The sequence below is a fragment of the Geotrypetes seraphini genome, chromosome 6 (genome assembly GCF_902459505.1).
Source record: "Geotrypetes seraphini chromosome 6, aGeoSer1.1, whole genome shotgun sequence".
NCBI classification, from domain to species: Eukaryota; Metazoa; Chordata; class Amphibia; order Gymnophiona; family Dermophiidae; genus Geotrypetes; species Geotrypetes seraphini.
This window is the reverse complement of record NC_047089.1, coordinates 27,976,591-27,998,497: the sequence shown is the minus strand read 5'-3', so window position 1 is coordinate 27,998,497 and position 21,907 is coordinate 27,976,591. Positions and strand designations below refer to the sequence as shown.

Sequence of the window (21,907 nt, the reverse complement as noted above, 5' to 3'; positions counted from 1 at the left end):
AGAATGAGACGGCGAGAAGGATAGCAAGCAGAGGCTGCCAGTTGCCAGTGGCTTTGCAGACTTGCTAGCTGACTTAAGAGAGGACATCCTCTCCATTTAAACTGGACGTTAAGCCAGCGGTATCAGAGATAAAACAGGAGTTGTAGGAGGTTACATGCCACCAGGATAAATTGGAGACAAAAGTAGATGAAGTGGCAATTGCAAACCTCCAGACCAATGACCCAAGGTTGCAAGCCGACAAGACAGGGAGGATGAGGGTATTGTTAACAGAAACAGAGAATGGGGGAAGAGGAGAGAAAGGTTTAGGTGGAAAGATAAGGAGCACAGTCTTGGATATGTTTAATTTTAGATGGTGGTGAGCCATCCAGGTAGCGGTGTCAGACAAGCAGGTTGAAACCTGAGACTGAATGTCTGTCGAGATTTCAGGTGTAGAGAGATAGATCTGTGAGTTGTTGGCATAGAGGTGATACTGAAAGCCATGGAAGGAGATTAGAGCACCAAGGGAAGAATTGTAGATGGAAAAATGAAGTGGTCCCAGGACAGAGCCCTAAGGTACACCGACTGACAGCGGGATGCGTCTTGCATCTAGTTCCCTACTTATTTAAATCCCACACAGCTGTGTGTTCTCAGCCGCCATCTTTTGTGCATTGAGACACGAGTCAGCGTGTTCATTTTTGAAAGGTATGTTAGTAGTTTTTTTGCGTTTATTATGCATTGAGAGGTGAGGCTTAGGTAATTCTTAACTTTTCTTTATTGATTTATTTCTTTATTAGCTCATGATCGGAGGTTATACCCTGAGGCAGCATTATGTGAAACACTGGCCATCATTGGTGTTCCAACCAAGCTTACAACCAAAAGATAAGTTTTAAGTCACTCTAGGTGACTTTTTGAGTCATTATAATTTGAAGAGTGTGACCATTTAGCCATTAACTTCACCATTTATTTATTTACAACACAATATAGAGCCACGGTGGTCTCCATGGGTGGTTTATATGCCGATGAGGTTCTCCAACTGAACACCTTGGCCACTGCTGTGGCAGTAGGAGGGCTTTGTCTGAGGCTTTTCCTCCCCGTGGGGGCTTTTTTAGCTCATATTGTAGTGTGTTTTTTGCCTTCCACTATATCTTTGTGAAAGTGTTTATTGTTGATATATCTTGGATTTTTCACATAGTCTGAGTTTGGATACTAGTGGAGGAAGATCCACCACACCATTGTATATTAAAGGTGTGATAAAAAGATAGGAAAAACACCCATGCGATAACAGCCCTGACATCCAAGCGAGGACAGTGTATCGATGAGTAGGTAGTAATCTACCATGTCAAAAACAGCGGATAGATAAAAGGATGAGGATGGAATAGAGGCCTTTGGATTTGGCCAGGAGCTGGTCACTGGAGACTTTTGTATTATTATGGCCTAATCATTGAATCTATTATCCTTCACTTGTTAATATGGTTTTCTGTGGTATATAATCTTTTTTTTTTTTTTTTTTTACCTTAATAATAAGAAAACGAAACAAAACTGAGTTAAAGTGGGATTTTGATCCAGGGTCCCTTGGTTTATAGCTCCTGCTCTCTCTCAATGAATTCCTTTCCCCAAACTGCTTTCTGGGATTTTTGTTACCGAGCTACTTAACTTTAGTGCATTCTTTAATGAATTACTAGAAACTCTAAATATCCAGCTACAGAGGCCTATAAATACAGCATAAAATGAGAACTAGCATTAATGACTACATGACTATTAACAGTTAATGATATCAGGAGATGTAGGGTGTGCTAATACAAATATACAATTCTGCATTAGACTTGTCTAAAAATACTAGAAGGATGAAGTTATTTTGGCACAAAGAAAACTGTTATATTCCAGCAGCAGGAGACTTTCATCATTTGTGCAAATGTTACAGGAACTTGGCCTGTATTCAGTAACTACAAAGTATATATCCGTGTTAGGTGATTTTCATTGGTCATTGAAAAGTCACAGCAACCTTGTTTATATCTTATTTTTCACATACTAGCTTCAAATTGCTATTTTTCCTGACACTTCTAAGTTTTAAAGAGATTTGGCAAGCTCTTTCCTATTAGATAGGTGAGACATTCTAGACCATAGGGTTATTCTCCCTTACTCACAAGAGATGCAGAAGAAATCCATTCCAGATTTTTCACTCTGCCTCCAGAGTACATCACAGGCTAGTTTAGCGCCCTCTAGCAGTCAGTACCCAAGCATAGAGAGACACACCCATCTGTGTAGAGGCACCTGTAACGACAGGCTAAACTATTGATACATATGCACAGACTCTTCTTAACCCTAAAGGGTTGACCTGTCTCTAAGAAACAGATTGGATAAGCAAGAGACTGAAATCTGAAACCAGAATCTGAAAACAAGCACAGCAAGGACAGGGCGGGGGATCTAGACTGTCTCACCTATCTACTAGAAAAGAGCTTACCAGGGTAAGTACTGTATATACTCGAATATAAGTCGATCCGAATATAAGTTGAGACCCCCATTTTTCTCCCCAAAAAGGAGGAAAAATGGATGACTTGAATATTCAAGTGTCCTGCCCTGCCAGGTTCTGCACTCAGCCCCTTCCCTGCCAAGTTCTGCACCCAACCCCTTTCCTCCCTGCCCTGAACTCATTCCCATTCCCTAACAGGCTATGAACCAAGCCCCCCTCCCTGCCAGGCTCTGAACACTGTCCCACCTTCCTTCCCTGTACCCTCTTCCCCCTAAAAAGAGCCAACATCATCAGTGATGTCACAATGGCTTGATTGTCCTGTACTCCCCTCTGCCCTGTATCCCAGCCAGCAGATTATGGTAACCATTCCCCTTAACTTAAACCACCTTTTCCAGTGCAATAGGTGAGACATTCTAGTCCTTAGGGAAGTACAAACGCAGTCCCCCAAGAAAGCTAGGGTGGGCTTGCTGCACTGGCCCTTGAGACCGAGGACCCAAAGGCAGAGTCCTGTCTGGCAACAACATCCACTCTGTAGAATAGATCATTCCAAAACTTTGTTCCTATAAACTCAAAAAATTTGTTCATCAAATATTTCAACCAACCACATGAACTTATAGAGTATCCAAGCCTCGATGACTGTTTATATCAGGAGGTAGCTCTATTTATTGGGAAAGTTATATATGTCATTACACCATCTGGTCCTATTCCCTGCAACAATTTATATACAAGTATAACCAGGTTAAAATGTACTGTCTTCTCAATCTTCAACCAGAGTAATTGATTCAGAAGAGGAGTAACCCGGCCATATTTTTTTGCTGTAAAGATCAAACACACTATCAATAACATAACAATTAACTTATATACTGCAACTACCTCTCAGTTCAGTGCAGATAACAAAAGAATAAAATACTGAACACTCACAGTGAATTATAATCCCATTTAAAAAAAATTATCAAACAGATAAGATTTTAACAATTTTCTAAAAGATCTTAACAATTTTCTAAAAGTTTGATAGGCGTTAGAATTTGTTAACTAATTGCAAATCTTTTGTCCCCGATAAGATAAAATTCTATGGAAAAATCATTTATACAAGCAACCTTTTACTGAGGGAAATGCAAAGAGTCTAAAATCCTGAGAAATCCACCTTTTATTGACAAGTACAAAGTGGTCAGTAAGATAATTGGGTACGAGACCGAACAGTGTCTTATAACATCGAGGGCTGTCTGAGGGAGGGCTGGGGTGACTTGTTCAGCTCATGTATATGTTGAGCAAAGGTGCTTATTTGGACAGAAGGTAAGTGCAGCCTCACCTCCTCTCCAGAGCAACACCTTGGCGCTTGTACATTAGTAAGGGCAGATGTGAATCCTAAGTCAAGGTGTCAGAGCATAATTGTGGTTTCCCCTTCTAAAATGGGGAATACACCTATGTGTACATTCTCTTTCTAAAATAAACACTTTAAATATATACCAGCTACATCCATTTGGGCATCCAATGAATTCCTATATATGGCTGCTCCTGTCTTATTTCTCTGAATATTTTAAAGTTCATTTTGAGAAGTTATAGCACCAATCAGTATTTCTGGAATAAAATGCTGAGTTATAAATCCCATACCTGTGGTACTTTGTAAGTGATTGACATCCTTTAGTAGACCAACTTGAGCTAAAATTTAAATAACACACAGAAAGACTTGTAAATGTCATATTTTGAAGCAGAAAAATACTTTTATTAATAGCATTAAAACCACAATTGGATACTGTCAATTCCTATGAGCGTCGGAGCTGTTACTGCTGCAGCTGGTACTAAAAACCATGCCATGGTTTTGTAAAAGAAGAAGGGGTAAATTAAATTCAGTACTTTAGCCAGAGGAAAGACAGCCTTCTGTTGGTTTTCAGAGTCTAAACTTTGTGCTGGGACATGCTATATAAAATCCATGAGATATTTTAAAAACCAAATAGAAGAACTTTAAATATTATTCTCATTTGAATAGGCAGTCAATGTAGAGTAAACAGAAATGGTGTTAACTATCCCATCTCAAACTTCCTAAAATCATCCTAGACACCACATTTTGTAGAACCTATAGCTTGGCCATTTGAACCTCAGGTAGTCCCAGCAAGACACTGTTACGTAATCCAAAGTAGACATAATTACAGCTGGAACTACAATACATAATAATTGTTGTTCCAAATATGATCTAATAAATCTAATCTGATGGAGGTTTCCATAGGTCTTCTTCACCATGTATAGTCAAGTGAGAATCTAAATCAGTGGTTCCCAAACCTGTCCTGGGGGACCCCCAGCCAGTCAGGTTTTCAAGATATCCCTAATGAATATGCATGAGAGAGATTTGCATACCTGTCACTTCCATTATATGCAAATCTCTCTCATGCATATTCATTAGGGATATCTTGAAAACCTGACTGGCTGGGGTTTCCCCAGGACAGGTTTGGGAACCACTGATCTAAATGGACACCCAGCAATTTAATTGCCTCATAAATTGGTCGTTGAACCAGCAATATTGGAAAAATTGTGGGGCTTTTTTTTTTTTTTTTTTTTTTTTAACATCAATGGTTCATCACTGTTCTATTTGTTTTTAAAATTCCTCATGGATTAGCTCCTTTTTATACGACCTGTTGGCTGATTCGGTATGACATAGCACAGAGTTTATGTTCTGAGAACTAATGGAAAGTTGCCCTTTCCCTGGCCAAATAATGTATTGCCCTCTATTGTGGAATGCTGTAACTCTACATTTGCATTTACAGGTGGGACCTTCTATTAATTGTCAATAGAACAATATGCTGGCTCTTCCCTTACCTCTTATCCCCGTGTATCTTGAATAATACTCAGGCTGCGGAAGCAGGCTATTCTTAGTCTGCATCACAGGCTTCAAATGACCCACAGAAATATTTCTTTTAATGCTCCAAATATCTTCTAGAGCCACTGTTGAAAGAAGGATTTTAAAATATAGATATATAATTTATTTGTATTTCTGTTTCAAAAGAATTAATTATATTTTGTCAGTGCTCTGATTTCTTCCTATGACTCTCAGCCAAAGCAGAATTAAGGTAAAGCCAAACTAGATATGTGCCTAAGGCCTTAAAGGTTTAGGATGGGTGTAGAAGGCCCACAGATAGACATTAACCTGACCCTACCTGGGTCCTATGCAGGAACAAATGTCATCAACTGTAGCAGCTGCATGAACACATGTAAAACAAGAGTTATTTGTCATCACCAGTGTTGTGGGTAGGCACTCCACCAGTCGTCCCCCCCCACCGAGTCATGAAGCCAGCGTCCAAGGAAAGGTGGCATTAGCCATCACTGCACGTTATCCCTCTATCACCCCTAAGTTTTCTGCCTCCATTGGCCTACTGTTGTCTTCAACCTCCAAAGCAAACACAGAATTTAAATGCATAGAAAAGGAAGGGGGTGAAGGGAGGGCAGTGCTTGCTGGGATCCGGGTGTATTTTAAAATTCCACATAAATACAATGGGGCTCATAATAATAAAAAAAAAATGTCTAAAACGTGGCCTAAATGGCTACTTGGATGATCAAAAAGCCTGATCGTCCAAGTACCTATAATCAAAGCTGGTTTTTAGATGTATCTAAAACCAGCTTAGGCCTTTCCCCTGCCTCTAAACTTACAGAGAGAAAAGAGGCATTTTTAGAGGCGGGGAAAGGGTGGGCAGTGGGCGGGAGGTGGGCCGACCTACACCTAGGCGTACAACAGGTATAACCAAATGTTTTGACAGGTTGCCTAGTTGGCACTTATACGTTTTGACTTAGACCAAGTCAAAACAGGTACAAGTGCTGAAAAAGGGGCTGCTGAGCTGATGGCGACTGGCGCATCAGTTCAGCGGCCTGGCAACTTAACCCCCCCCCCCCACACACCGCAACCATCGTGGCAGGAGAGATGCCTCATCTCCCCTACCGTGGGTTGTGGCAGTCCGGTAGAGGAGTGATCGCATTGCAGCAGGGGAGATGGCCAATCTCTCCTGCTGCGATACATCACCCCCCCCCCCCCAACAACATCTGGGCAAGAGGGAGCCCAAGCCCTCTTGCCCTGTCGACAGCCCGACGTTCCCTGACAACATCCGGGCAAGAGGGAGCCCAAGCCCTCCTGCCCCACGATCCCCAAACCCCCCCCCCCCCAAGTCCAATGGGGCCAGGAGGGAGCCCAAGCCTTCCTGGCCACGTGACCCCCACCCCTTACAAGATCGGGCAGGAGGGAGCCCAACCCCTCCTACCCAGGCAGACCCCCCTACCCCCCACCCCCACTAAAATACAGGCAGGAGAGATTCCAGGCCCTCCTCCCCTCGACTCAACCCCCCCATGATCACCCCCTGAACACCCAATCGCCCCCCCCACTGACCCGCGACCCCCCTGCCAATCCCACGATCCCCCCACCCCCAATCCCACCCCCGTACCTTGACACCATTGGTCGGACAGACGGGTGCCAAGCCCGCCCGTCTGGCAGGCCAGCCAGCTCAGGAATGGGGCTGGATTGGCTCAGGCATATCAAACCTTGCCCACAGGTGGGGCCTGAGGCACCTGGGCCAACCAGAATAGGCCCAGGAGCCTTAGGCTCCTCCTGTGGGCGGGGCTTTAAGCACATGGGCAGGCTTGGCACCTGTCCGTCCGCCAATGATGTCAAGGTATGGGGGGGTGGGATTGGGGGTGGGGGTCATGGGGTCAGCAGGGGGGTTGCGGGTCGGCCGATTGTGGGTTCGGGGGGGGCGGTTGTGGGGGAGGTTTAGTCGAGGGCAGGAGGGCCTGGGATCCCTCCTGCCCGTATTTTAATGGGTGTGGGGGTAGGGGGGCTGCCTGGGCAGGAGGGGTTGGGCTCCCTCCTGCCCGATCTTGTAGGGGCTGGAGGTCACGTGGCCAGGAGGGCTTGGGCTCCCTCCTGGCCCCATCGGACTTGGCAGGGGGGGTTGGGGGATCGCAGTGCAGGAGGGCTTGGGCTCCCTCCTGCCCCGATGTCGTCAGGGGGAGGGTGGATTCTGTAACCGGTGTTGTTTTTGACAGACACCAGTTACAGAATCCAGCTTTTAGGCGAAGGACTGGCTCCTCCTTCGCCTAAAAGCCCTTGTTTTGGACGTTTGGGGCTTAGGCTTTTTTTTAGGTTGAATATATGGTATAAGTTTAGACATAGTGGTGGTCTGAGTGTTTAAACAGCTGAACGTAGAGGCAGACCATTATCAAAAAAACCTCTTTTGGACGTTTTTTTTGATAATGGACATTTTCCCTGCTTCTACTTTCAATGTTTAAAGCCTAAGATGAATTAAGAATGATGTCAGCCAATACAATTAGAAAAATAAAATGACCAGACAAAAAAGGTAAAGGAATTTTATTTTCTATTTGTTGATTAGAATGTCAGTTTTTGTAGTCTATATATACCAGAACTAGTTTTAGCCATGGCTTGGGCCCATGAGAAAAACCTCACTCATTGGCCTTCAGTCAAGTGGTGGTAATCTCCAGCTTTGCGATGGGACACCCTTGGCAACCACCTGGAGACTAGTGCAAAAACACCTAGACAATAATGGAGGAACTCTCCTGATGCCAATGCCTCTTGGGTATCGATGTCTTACAGTTCCTTGCATTGAGGGGGACCAATGCTTGTGCTTCTTAGTCTTTGTTTAGTGTTTAGCATTGATATCTCTTGGTGCCAACAAGGATATCAAATCAACACGTCTTCTCGATGTTGGGTCTGATGCTGACTTGTTCTGTGGGGCCCTGTACAGTGGCAGTGATTCACTCAATGCTCAGCCACTTCCAGTGTCAGATACATGTGTGGTAACCATAGAGACTGACATTTCTGATGCAGATGCCGAGGCCGACACCGATGATGACAATTCAGACCTTGCTCCAAAAATCTATTTTTGAGCCTTTCTGGATCCTTTTCTGCATACGAAAGCAAAGAAAATAGTTTAGATGGCTATTGTCTGGTCCCAAACACTGTATGTTCCAGGAATGAGCGTCAGTACCAGAGATGGTCCAATAACACCGAGTACAGTGTTTAAAGCCATTGGGAACTTTAGATAGCATGGAAGGGAATTTAGCCAAAGCAAAATCAAACAACTCAGTGGTGAGGAAAAAAGGGGCACAGCTCACTTGAAGGAAGCAGAGCAAAAATCCATGAGAGAAGGCACCCTCAAAGTAACAACAAAACATGCTGAAAAGAATTGCTAACAAGTATGACTGCTTACCACGGATGAGAAAAAACTTCTGGTCCCAGTTTGCAAGTCAGGCAGAAAGGCCCACACATGCACAGCAGGAGCGCTGCTTCCAGCTCTTAAAGAGACAGTACACTAGGCAGCATTTCTGCACCTCTGTAGATGACATCACTCACATGAGAATCATAGCCTCAGGTATGTTAGATAGATTGTGAGCCCACCGGGACAGATAGGGAAAATGCTTGAGTATCTGATTGTAAAAACTGCTTAGATAAACCTTGATAGCTGGTATATAAATACCTAATAAACTTAAAACATTTGGCCTGCTTGTCCTCAGAGAATTAGAAAACACCTAGCATGAGAGCTTATTAAATGTTCATTTAGGGAATAAAACTTCTTGTTCAGGCTGCTAAAGGGCATAAGAAAGCAGAAGCAGAAATACGGAGATATTTTTTTTTCCCCCTTACAATTTGTGCTTTTGGTTTCAGTGAAGATGTGTTTTTTTAAAACACATCTGTTCATCATAGTTTCTGAGTTAGGATTAGGAAATAAAAGAATAGCGATACTTAACAGCACTATTTTTTTTTAATAACGCACATACCCTTTTAACTAGAGCTAAGAAAATATTTTAAAATCAGAAAGGAACGAAAAAAGCTTGTCTGATGATAGCTTCCCTGTTATCAGGCTGGCAGTGAGCTATGGAGTCCATTCTATAACCAGGTCTATGGAGTCGGTACCCCAAACATTCATCTCTTCTATTTTTCTACTGCCCACTCCTACTATATATAGTAAATCTAAGAGAAATATGATTAATTACAGAAACATAGGATATTGCTTTATGTACAAAATTAGGACTAATAAACCACAAAATACATTTATTTGAAATCTGAACAAAACGTGCTGTCAAATGACAATATGCAAAAAACTGTTACACACTTAGGGGCCCCTTTTACTAAGCTGTGGTAAGCACTAACACATGTTTACCACAGGTTTAAAAATACTACCTTGGCATGTGTTCAAGTGTCCCATGATAGTAATAGTTGGTTTTTTTTAGTGCTGGTGTAGGTCTGGGGGGCAAAGAGTTGATGTGTTCCGCGCTAATTGTAACTGGATTTGAAAAACCTTTAACTTGAAGTAACTAGGATGGTCAAAGCAGTTAGCATAGCTGGGTTTAAAAAAAGATTTGGAAAAATTTCTGGAGGTAAATTCCACAAATCATTATTAAGGTAGATCTGATAGTATAGCCAGATGACAAATTTTGGGTGGGCACAAAATGTCCTCTCTGCCCCTCCCTGCACCAACCTCCCCAAACTTACTTCATAAGCACCTGATCTGGCAGGGATCCCCAAGTCCTGCCAGTTGAAAACCTCATCCACCTATCAGATGAAGACCTCTTCCTGTCCTCCGAAGGTGCCCAGCAGCCCAGAACACCATGCTGCCAAGCTCTGCTGTGAGTTCAGAAGCAGCATTCCTGACCCTACTGACATCTACCATGCTCTCTTCTTACACATGTGCAAGAAGTGAGCATGCGATAAATCCCCTCTGGTTCAGTAATGCTGCTGCTGAGCTGGCTGCATTCTGGGCCATCAGGTGCACTCCGAGGTTTGGGTGAACTCTTAGGCCATGCCCATTCCATTCCAGGATGCACTAGGAAGGAGGCCTAAGGCTGTGTCTACTTATAATATTTTAAATGTAGGTCAGCATTTTGGTATTTTTTTAGTAATATATTTTCTTAATTCAGATCAGGGTCTTAAGTTTAATCTCTTTTCCCCCTTAAGTAACCAAAATTGGACCCTAATATAGAAAATAAGGTTTATAATGCTACCTTTTTTTGTTTGATCCTGAGGCTGTTTTCATTGTATTCTGGTGGGTCAAGATTACTTTTGTGCACTTCATAGGGGCAGCCCCTTTCCTTTTAGAGGTACAAGGAACTTAAATGAGTGCTATTTGAAATTTACATAGTAACATAGTAAATAACGGCAGATAAAGACCCGAATGTAGAGTCTTGCATCTTAGGGTTTGTTTGTATATATTAGTACTTTTAGTTTTTGGTCCCATATTTGCATTGGGGTTATCTGTGTTTTGATAGGAATGAATGTTGAAAAGCATACAGTGTGCTTTGTGCAGTTTAATTTTGTGGTTAACCATTATGTGTTGTTAATAAGATTATATTGTGTATATATATATGAAATTGAATGGAAAAAATAGTATTACAATTAGTACTATTATGGGGGCGGGGTCTGGGGCAGAGATGGGCAGAATTTGGCCCACGACTTAGCCCAGTGTTCTTCAACTGCCGGTCTGCGGACCAGTGCCGGTCCACAAAATAATTATTTTATTTCCGCCGGTCCATAGGTGTAAAAAGGTTGAAGAACACTAGTCTAGAGGGTGTCAGGGTCAATAGTTCAAGTTTATTAAGTCTTGATATACCGCTTTTAGTGATTGATTGGATCTGTGGGGGGGAGGGGGATGCGATGAGTTGTGAAGGTTAATGGATGATGGTCAGAGAGGGAAAGAATAAATTGAAAATAGGCAAAACACAGTTACAGCAGTAAAAATATTCAAACAGTAGTACACAGTAAGGCAAAATATGCTACTTACAATGTCAACACAAAACGCAATAAAACATTTTAATAGACAGCATAGGGTGTAAGCAAAAGTTGAACGCACAGAGTAACAGGAGTTAGAAAATAAGGGGACTAATTTAAAAGAAAGTTGCATGAATATAATCTCAGTTAGAGGAGTAGATAAGCAAGTCCTGCTACATTAGTTAGTCCATTAGAGGCTTGGGAGAAGAGCCAAGCTTTCACCTGCTTCCTGAAATACAAACAGTTTTGTGTTGAGTGAAACCTTTGAGAAGTGCATTCCTTTGCAGAGGTATGTTTAGGGATGCTTCTTGGAGGGACCTTAGAGACCCTGCACGTTCGCTTAGTTCCTTTAAGGGCCTTGAAGATCAGACAATTTAAAAAATTAGTCCTGTATTGTACTGTTAATCAGTAAAGTTGTTGTGGGGTTGTTGTTTTTTATAGAGACAGTGTGATTTGTTCACATGGCTTTCAACTTTTTATTAGTCTTGCTGCAGCATTCTGAATAAATTTGAGCAGTTGCAAACCCTTGACTATGGCCCAAATTCACTAAGCAAACCAATTGTGTACCGATTGGTTTGCGAGCCCTTTGCAACCAAATTTCCCCCCAACCCCATTCACTAAAGCCTGTAGCGATCCTCCCATGCAAATTAGCAAAACCCCATGCAAAATAGCCAAGTGATTGATTCAATAACAATTGCTTGGCTATTTTGAATCGGTTTTACTATTAGCAAACCCGACTTCTGCAGACCTGTCAGTAACTGAGCTACCGTCAGGTCTGCAGGATTTTTGATAGGCCTGCCTTCATTTTTTTCCATGGCACAGATATTTTGCATGTGTTACACATGCAAAATATCTGCCCCCATAAAAAATTTTTATAAAAGGCAGGCCTGTCAAAAAAAATGTACCCCCCCACACAAACGTACCCCTCCCCAAAGAAAACGCACCCCCCAAGCACGGCCGACCCCGCACCCCCAACTGGCATGGCCCTCGCCCTCCCCACGACCAGCATAGCATGGCACAGCCCTCGCTCCCCTCCCAGTACAGCCCTCGTCCCCCTCCCAGCACCAAAACGTTGGGAGCAGGAGTAGTGCTCAGTCCCTCCTGCTCCTAGGCCTCCCACCCCCCGGCCCACCCCTGGTCAGGTAGTTGGTCCCAGCCCACCCACCCCGGTACCTTTAAAATAGTTGGGAGCAGGAAGGGAGCCTTCAGGATCCTTGTCACAAGGAGCAGGAGGGACTGCGCACCCCTCCTGCTCCCAACTATAATAGTACTGGGGTGGGTGGGCTAGGCCCGACTGCCTGGGCCGACCAGTGGTGGGCTGGGGGTGGGAGGCCTAGGAGCAGGAGGGACTGAGCACCCCTCCTGCTCCCAAATTTTTAGTGCCAGGGGTGAGTGGGCTGTGCCGGAAGGGGGGTGAGGGCCATGCTGAGCTGAGCCATGCCAAGCCGAGGGAGGGCAAGGGAGAGAGCAGGGCAGGCAGGAGAGATTGGGGCTGAACCCTGACAGCAGTGACAGGAGGCTGCTTCTCCTGTCACTACTGTCAGGGTGTGTGCATGAGCGGGGATCACTCTCTAGTGATCCTGGCTGTGGGTTGGGGGCGTGTTAACGATCGTCCCCATTTGCATGCAGGCCTTTAGTGAATTAGTCGACCAGCATGCAAACGGAAACGGATCGCACACGGTTTGGAGGTTTAGTGAATCTAGGCCTATAAGACCAGTGTAGAGTGCATTACAGTAATCCAATCTTGATGTTATCATAATGTAAACCACTGTAACAAGACTTGCCTTCTTAATGAATTGAGAAAGGCAGAGTAGTTGTCACAAATTATAGAAGCAGACCTTGAAGGTTGCTTTGATTTGGGGGATCAGTGTCCATTGACCGAATCCACTCTGCTAATGACCTGAGGTAGACCTTGAACAGAATAGGTGACAAGAACAATCCTTGTGATACCCTGAAGGTCAGGGCCTATTGTGATGATGAGGTGCTGTAGAACAGTATGGACTGTTCTCTATTTAATAGAGAGGATTTGAACACAGCAAGTACTGCGCCACCAATTCTATCAGATTCACAGAGTCAAAAACTGTTGAGAAATCCAGTAATACTAACACCGAGGCAAATCTCCTGTCTTGGTTTCTGTGAAGATCATCTAGTAGGGATACGAGGACCATTTCCATTCCATAACTGGGTCTGAATCCACAGTGTAGTTAATTTTGCAAACATACAATGAGGCTCATTTTCGAAACAAAAAAATGTCCAAAAAATGGCATAAAAGAGGCAGATGGATATTTTTCTCAACAAACCCTTCCATTTCACTATTTTATAAACTTCTATTCTAGACAGATATCTATGCTGTTCATCTACAGTTTGTCTAAATCTCAAGGAGGCATGAAGAGGCATGGTTTGGGCGGGACTAAGGTAGGCTTATGACTTGGATGTTTTTCTGCTATAATCAATATAAAAAAACCTCAAAATACGTCTTCCACTATCAGTGTCAAGCAACCCTGCGAGCTTGTAAACCAAACACTGTACAAAATAGGCTTCAAAATATACTAGAACAACCACCCCAGATGAAAACAGCTTCTATAAAGGGTACATTTTCTAATCATAGCCAGCTTCGGAAACAAACCAGAGATAAAAAATCTCTGGCCAAAAAACCGGGCTGTATTAATGGGAGTACTTGTAGACATGTCAATGAAACCATCTGCGCAATGTGCCGTGGCAACGAAAAGGGCAAACAGAATTCTAGGAATGATTAAGAAGGGGATCACGAACAGATCTGAAAAGGTTATCATGCCGCTGTACCAGGCCATAGTACGCCCCCAACTGGAATACTGCGTCCAACACTGGTCACCGTACATGAAAAAGGACATAGTACTACTCGAAAGGGTCCAGAGAAGAACAACAAAAATGGTTAAGGGACTGGGGGAGTTGCCGTACAATGAGAGGCTAGAGAAACTAGGCCTCTTCTCCCTTGAAAAGAGAAGACTGAGCGGACAGGCAGACAGGCTTGGGACCCGTCCATCCGTCCAACTTCTTTGAAGTAAAGGGGGGTGTCGGGGGTGGGGGGTGTTGTGAGGTCGGTGGTTAGGGGGGTTCGGGGGGGGGGCGGTTCGTCATGGGCAGGAGGGCCTGGGATCCCTCATGCATGTATCTTAGTGGGGGTTGAAGGTAAGGGAGTCGTCAGGGCAGGTGAGGTTAGGCTCCCTCATGCCCATATCGGATCGGGTTTGGGGTTTCGTCGGGGAAGGAGGATTTGGACTCCCTCTTGCCCATATCTGATTGGGGTGGGGGTTTCATCGAGGCAGGAGGGGTTGGGCTCCCTCTTGTCCATATCCAATCAGGGGTGTGGGGGGGGGGGTCATCGGGGCAGGAGCGCCTGGGCTCCCTCCTGCCCAGATTGCTACAGTGGAGGGGGGAATCACGGCAGAAGAGATTGGCTATCTCTCCTGTTGCGATAGCGATCCAAAATGCCGGGAACTGCAGCACTTCGGGGTGAGCATCGCAGCAGGGGAGATGCCTCATCTCTCCTTTTGCGATCCTCACCCCGAAGTGTCGCGGTTGGCTGCACTTCGGGGGATCGTTCTCGCAGCAGGGGAGATGAGGCATCTCTCCTGTCACGATCATTGCTGCGGGGGAGGGGGGAGGGATTCTGTAACCGGTGGTTTTTTTTGACAGACACCGGTTACAGAATCCAACCTCTCCTTTGTTTAAAAGCTCTTGTTTTGGGTGTTTGGGACTTAGGCTGTTTTGGGGTTGATAATGTGTTGTAAGTGTAGACGTAGTGGTGGTCTGGGCGTTTAATCAGCTGAACGTAGAGACAGACCATTTTCAAAACAAACCTCATTTTGGACATTTGTTTTGAGAATGGACATTTTCCCTGCTTCTACTTTCAATGTTTAGGGCCTAGGCCAAAAGGGAACTTAGACCTTTTTTTTATTATGCCCCTCCACGTGGTTTACATTCAGGTACTTTAATATTTCCCCATCTCTGTCCCGGTAGGCTCACAATCTGACTGTGGTACCTGGGGCAATGGAGTGTTATGACGATATACTATAATGCTGGATCAAAGCATTACTAAAAGCAAATCTTGATGTGCCTCCTCAGATACTAAGAGCATCTTTGAATGAGGATGAAAGGTTTCGATTTCCATAAGTGAGCACAGGTTGTTTTCCACTCATCACAGTTATTACCTGCAGGTTTGCTTTTAATGTGTCTTTCACTTCTCTGCATAATGAACTTCTCTTCAGGCAGATTTTGAATTTTTTCAGAGGGGCCAATATAGAAAAAGTGTTTCCCTGTTAATTAAAAAAATAAATAAATTCATATTTTAATTATTTTAAAACATGTATATACCGTATAAGGCCTATATGGTTTACATAAAAACATACATAAGATTGGGCATTACATATATATTCAATAAAGGGAAGAATACTTTGCACTTCAAAAACCATCTCATCCAAATAAAATACAAAATCTATTGCATTAAAGCATAAGCAGGTAGTAACATTTACACATTATCTAATCATAAGAAAACATTTACAAACAGTTTGCATTTTCAACAGTTTCTTGAAACCTAACCTAGCTGTATATAAGCACAGAGTTCCCGGCAAAGCATTCCAAAGCTTTGCACCCCCTACTGACAACATAGTGTCACCAGTTCAGGAATGAGAAATTATCAACCTACTACCTAAGTTTACCCCCTCTTTTACTAATGCGTAGCGTGGGTTTTAGTGCTGGCAGCAGCGGTAACTACTCCAAAGCTCATAGGTCTTTTAGGTTGTCCAAGTGTCGAATTGGGTGGGTTTTTAAATGTAGTTTTCTTTCGATTATGAGCCCCCTGCTGCTCTCCCTCTTTAGTCTTTATTTGATGGGGGGGGGGGTTCTACCTTTAACATGTTATATTGTAAACCTTTTTGGTGTCTTCGCTGTGAAAAGTGGTATATGTTGCTATCAGTACATGGAACAACCTGGCACTGGACACTAGAAATTAAACTTCCTACCAAAAATTCAGAAGGAAGCTAAAAACATTTCTTTATGGCAAGCAACCAGGACCGATACAATATCAACTGCTAGTCTCTTCCAGTGGAGTATATTGAACAATTTCCATTCACACTTCTTGCACTTTGCTTTAGCCTATATCTGCACTACCTTGAACTCTCTGTATAATGGAACGTTCATTGTTTTTGATAACATCTGTTCTCTGTAGCTCCCCATGATATGCACAGGTTCTTAACACTGTAAATCACCTTAATCCTTTATAGGCCTAGAGCGATCCAGAAATCCAGAAATCATTTATTTATTGGAGTGAGGGAGGAGGAAAATTTTGCATGATATATGGAGACAGTAGTAAATGCAACTGACTTGCTATGGCTGAAACATCATTCCCCTTACTTGGACTTTTGCAAAACCTGGACAACCAGAACAATCATGATGTCTCTTGCAGATGCTTATGTGAACATGGACTGAACATCTATTAATAAAAATAATAATAATAATTTTATTTCTTATATACCACTATACCATAAGTTCAACACGGTTTACAAAAAGTTATATACAATGAGAGTAAAAGAGATGTTTACATCAGATCTCACCTATCCCTCTCTACCAAGCTAACAACTGCTTTATCTTCCTCCTCCTCCATAGCTTCAAGACTGGCTTGTGGACAACTTGCTGGAGACTCTTCAGTCTTTCAGACCAAGTCCCCCTCAACTTGGAGAAAAAGTGGGAGCACTGGCATGGCCACACCTCTCCTCGATCACCTGCAGCAAGGTTGTGTTGCCTTTTCTATGGCCACAAATGTTATGTTATGTTATTTGTGGTCTTATATCCTGCCAAATCCTCCTAAGTGGAGTTTGAAGCAGGTTATAGCAAGTAACCAATGCAACATAATCCTTAATATTACAGCAATCAATGTAGTAAGGACAATCAGTGTACAGATTACAGTAAGTCAATCAATGTAACAACAACAATAACGATCAGTGCAACATTAGCAACAGGCAATCAATATAGCAACAACAGCAATCAATGCATTGATAGCAGCAGTCAATGCAATATGAGTTGTACTGTATTAATTTTTATCTTACAAGTGTAAGTGTACACTTTGGGTATCAGATTTGCACTTAGCATAGATTTCTGGTGTGATGGGTTGATGTGTGGTATGTTCACATCGTCCTCATGAGTATATAGTTCAGATTTGGGTCGGGCTAGGCTCCTGGCCAGGATTTTTGGAAGAGCCATGTTTTTAGAGATTTGTGGAACAGAGTGTATGTAGGGGCAGTGCAAATTTCTGTAGGTAATGTGTTTCATGTTTTTGCAATTTGGTAGCCAAAGGAGTTGCTATGTTGTCTCTTATACTTTATTCCTTTTAGAGATAGAAAGGATAATATCAAGCGGTTAGTGTTACGTTGTTTGGTTGGTCTTCCTAGTACAGTAGTTCTTTGTATCTGGGTAAGCTTTTGGGGAACTCTCCAAGTAGGATCTTGAATGCTAGGCAGCAAATCCTGAATTTGATTTGTTTGTCAACAGGGAGCCAATGTAGTTCAATCAGTAGTGATACAACATGATCGAATCTGAATTTGTGGAACAAGTCTTGCTACTATGTTCTGTATTAATTGAAGTTTTTTCATTTGCTTCTTCGATAGTCCTGAGAAGTGCATTACTGTAATCTAGTATTGACAGAATTATGATTGGATGAGTGTCTGTAGTGTTGGCTGAGGAAATAGGATCTAATCCTTCTCAGTCTTTGAATAATAGCATACAGATTATGCTGCTGATGTGGTTTTCCAAATGTCAGTGAGTTATCTAGGGTGATTCCCAGGACTCTGGTGGATTTCTCAATATTCAGGTTGACTTCATTTGTCAGTATGAATGAGATAGGGATCTGAAAAAAGGATAAACAAAGAGGAAGCGGTGGGGGCTACTATCAAGAGAATTATGTGAAAGGCTGGAAAAATAGCCAGATCTTCACTGCCTTCTCAGAATTCAAGTAGGTGGATTTTTACTTGATGTCTAGGGTAATTCAATAGTCCAAAAGCACAAGGAGAAACGCAAGTCTCTGGAGCTCCAGGAAATATAAGTTTATTCAAATGAATCAAATAAAAACAATCAGATTTATATCAGGTACAATAATATGTATCGCTGATGTTTAGTGGTCACAAAGTGAGACTTGGACCCTACATGGTCCGTGTTTTGGCTACATTCAACCTAGGAGAGGTGACACAAATTGCGCAATACCTGAAGCCTTGATAAACTTTTAGAAGAATCCGATTTGAAAGGATAATGGCCTAACCTATATTTCCTGGACCTCCAGAGACTTGTGTTCCATCTTGTGCTTTCAGACTTTCGATTTTGTTTGTGGAACACTGGTCCTTTTCTTTGGTTTGTTGTTTGCTTTTCACGCTAGGTTAATTCAGTGTTATTTAATCGTTCAAATACTATGTTATATTCATAACAGTAATTTTTATAGCATATAGCAACTCTTTCTTCACCACCCCTGCTCACTGATGGGTGTCCAGTTATGGTTTGTAAAAAGGTTGGCAGCCCCATTCCACCCCAGCCCTGCCCAGTTATTAGAGATATCTTGGAAACTCTATCTGGGGGTCCCCCAGGGCAGGTTTAAGAACCACTGCAGTAGAGTAGATGCTTTAGAGTAATGTAATGTAATGTAATTTATTTCTTATATACCGCTAAATCTGTTAGGTTCGAAGCGGTTTACAGAGAAATGTACATTAAAGGATGAGACTAATAAAGAATAGGTACTTGGAATTCCCTTACTGTCCCAAAGGCTCACAATCAAACCAAAGTACCTAGAAGACTGATTACTGAGCAGTAGGAGTAAAAATAAAGACAGAAATAGTAAACAAGATAAAAAACATTCTAACAAGAGTACACTGATCTCTTTAAGGCTATAATTCTCAGTAATAATTAAATGGGTAAACTTAATAAAATTAAGTTAAATTTGTTTGAATTAAAATTAAATATGAAAAACTTTAAAAGAAATATATATGGACATAATAAATGTGAAAAAGAATGAATACAAGGGAATATGAAAGGAAAAACAAAACCGTTGAAGAAAAATTTAAAAAATAAAGATAGAAAACAAATAAGTAAAAAAATTAAAAAAAAAACCCAGTAAAATTAAGATATGGTAAACATGATGATATAAGAGTCAGAAGGAACTAGCATCACTTCAGTCAGACCAACAAATCACTGTCCCAAGTACTTCAGCCGTTATATAATTCAAATTAATCAAAAATTAGAAAAAATTAAAAACTGGCTAGAACAAAATAAACTTGCACTAAATATATCCAAGACAAGGGCTTTATTCTTTCCTTCAAGACAGGACCTAAAGCTTTCAATCCCTTTTTCGATCAACAATACGCCAATCGAATTAGCAACATCACTCAAGATTTTAGGCGTAACTATTGACACTAAACTTACTTATCAAGAGCATATCAACAATATAGTTAAAAGCTGTTTTTATCGCTTGCGTCTCATTCGCTCAATGTCTAAGTACTTAGAGCCAAAATCTTTAAATATCTTAGTCCACTCTCTCATAATATCCAAATTAGATTATTGTAATTCTCTATTATTAAACATTACATACAAGGAACAAAGACGTTTACAAATAATACAAAATATCGCCATAAAAATAATCCATCAGGGAAAGAAATACGATCATGTTACTCCATATTTGATAGAATCTCATTGGCTACCCATTAATCAAAGAATAACATAAAATAGCATTATTAGTTTTCAAAACATTAACTACACATGAACCTCAGTTTATCAATTGTTTATTAATCCCTCACGTTTCAAATCGTCATCTTCGATCTAATGCCCAGGAGCTACTCATGGTCCCTTCATTGAAAATAATAGGAACTAGGCGTCACGATATTTTTTCAGTCAAGGCCCCGCTTATTTGGAATACTCTTCCATTATATATCAGAAACATCAAAGACCTCACTTTATTTAAAACCAACCTAAAAACATTTCTTTTTAAAGCTTCTTTCAATCTTTAAAGAGGAATTTTCTTCCTCGACAATTTAAAATAATCAAATCGCGAAAAAGTTTTACTTTATTTAAACCCCAATCCCAGTGTTCCATCCTTCTCCTTCCACTTTTCTTCTTTTCCCTGCGGGGAAACAATAATTTTGTAACTTTTACCTCCTTATGTTTTTTCCAACCATTCCAGTATTGTCTACAATGTTAGTTTGTTATGACCATGTTTTTTTTTTATTTTTAAGTTAATAATGTTTTTAAGTTGTAAAAATATTTTTAACTGTTCTTATACCAATATTTATTGTTATGTTATTCGCTTAGAATTATTAAGCGAACCATTAAATATAAATAAACTTGATATCCGATCAGCCGCTGTTATCATCCGATGTACACCAACCACAGGAATCTCCTCCGAGCTGTCAAGTTATCCAGTGGCAAGAGGGAAACTTTTTGGTAGTCCTGGTTTTAAAACATGGACATCCCCAAACAGTGTGGGATTTGTAGCTTCTAATTGTACTCACTGAAATTAGTGGCATAGATCTCATAACACATCAGGTAAAATCTCCCTTCTGGAACTGGGCAACTTGGAAGCTCTATTATTAAAGAACTGCTGAGTGTCTTATCACGGGCACCCATAGCATGGGCTGAATTTGCACCTGAAAGGTCTGCGTCCAGAGGCTCCTGAAGGAGCGCGACACAGGCAGGCACAGCTGCCCGAGAAAGCCGTCCGCCCCCCCTTCCCCCACGCACCTCTCCGCTGTAAGGAACCTCCTTCCTGCTCCCCGCTGGCGGCTTCCTGCCCCTCCAGGAACTTCGCATCCCACATTCTTACATCACCCGCAACCGGCATCAGTCGCTCCCCAACGCGAGACTGGCTGCCCAGGGGACACGCCTTCCGGTTGTCATGGTTACGGGTACACAGCTCACAGGTGCGAAGGGGCCGCCGTATTGAAGCCAGAGAGAAGGGGATCACGTGACTGGGGCGCCGTCACCGTGGTTCGCGGCGTTGCTGCAGGGGTGGAATGCGTGTTCCTTATCTAGATGTCATTCGTAACGTGTTATTTGCAATTAATGTGACTTGGTAGAAACAAATTAAAGCTAGGATCAAACCTCCCCTTTTTTTTTTTTTTGCAATATTTTTTTAGTCCGTCTCTCTAAATCTTTGATGTCTTACAAAATATGCGCCGTTAGGGTTACCATATGGCTTCCAGAAAAAGAAGGACGGATTGAGACAGCCTTGTTTTACAGTACTTCCATTGCTTTCAGTGAAAGTAAACCCCAGATGTCGCAATCTGTCCTTCCATTGCTTTCAATTGAGTAAAACCCGGATGTCTCAATCTGTCCTTTTTCTGGAGTTATATGATAACCCTATGTGCCATCCCGATCCCACCCCTAACATCTGAAAAACGAGTTTTCCCACAGAAAAAAAGGGGGGCAAGTAAGCAAAGCAAAGGAGCCAGCCTTTAAAAAGAATTGGGGTTTCTGATTCAGTGCAAGTTACCCCTTCATGGAGAAAGTGAAGGCATTAGCTCAGTATTAGGGGTGCGCAGCTGGGAGAGGGTAAAATAAGGGTCCCGTGGATCTAAAGTTCATGGCCTAAAAAACAAAAAGTGGTCATGGCATGAGATCAGTAGGGATCCTTGTTTTAACTTCTATGGCTCTCACAGATCCTGCTCAGTACATGGATCCTCATTTTAGCA

At 42.3% G+C, this 21,907-nt stretch overlaps 1 protein-coding gene across 4 annotated transcripts in view; it reads right to left on the bottom strand.

Moving 5' to 3' along the window:
* Positions 1–21,087, bottom strand: part of C6H11orf97 (chromosome 6 C11orf97 homolog) — a 44,475-nt gene extending 23,388 nt beyond the window's left edge. For 3 of the 4 annotated variants that reach the window (XM_033949785.1, XM_033949784.1, XM_033949781.1), the window contains exons 1-4: positions 20,729–20,848; positions 15,398–15,502; positions 5,261–5,386; positions 4,061–4,108 (exon numbers count right to left, since the gene is read on the bottom strand). In XM_033949785.1, the coding sequence (XP_033805676.1) occupies positions 4,061–4,108; positions 5,261–5,386; positions 15,398–15,502; positions 20,729–20,843 (394 nt within the window). In that variant the 5' untranslated portion in view covers positions 20,844–20,848. Of the gene's footprint in view, positions 1–4,060; positions 4,109–5,260; positions 5,387–15,397; positions 15,503–20,728; positions 20,849–20,957 lie in introns of those variants that run through there. The other variant, XM_033949782.1, reaches the window with a different exon arrangement.
* Positions 21,088–21,907: the final 820 nt, after the last annotated feature.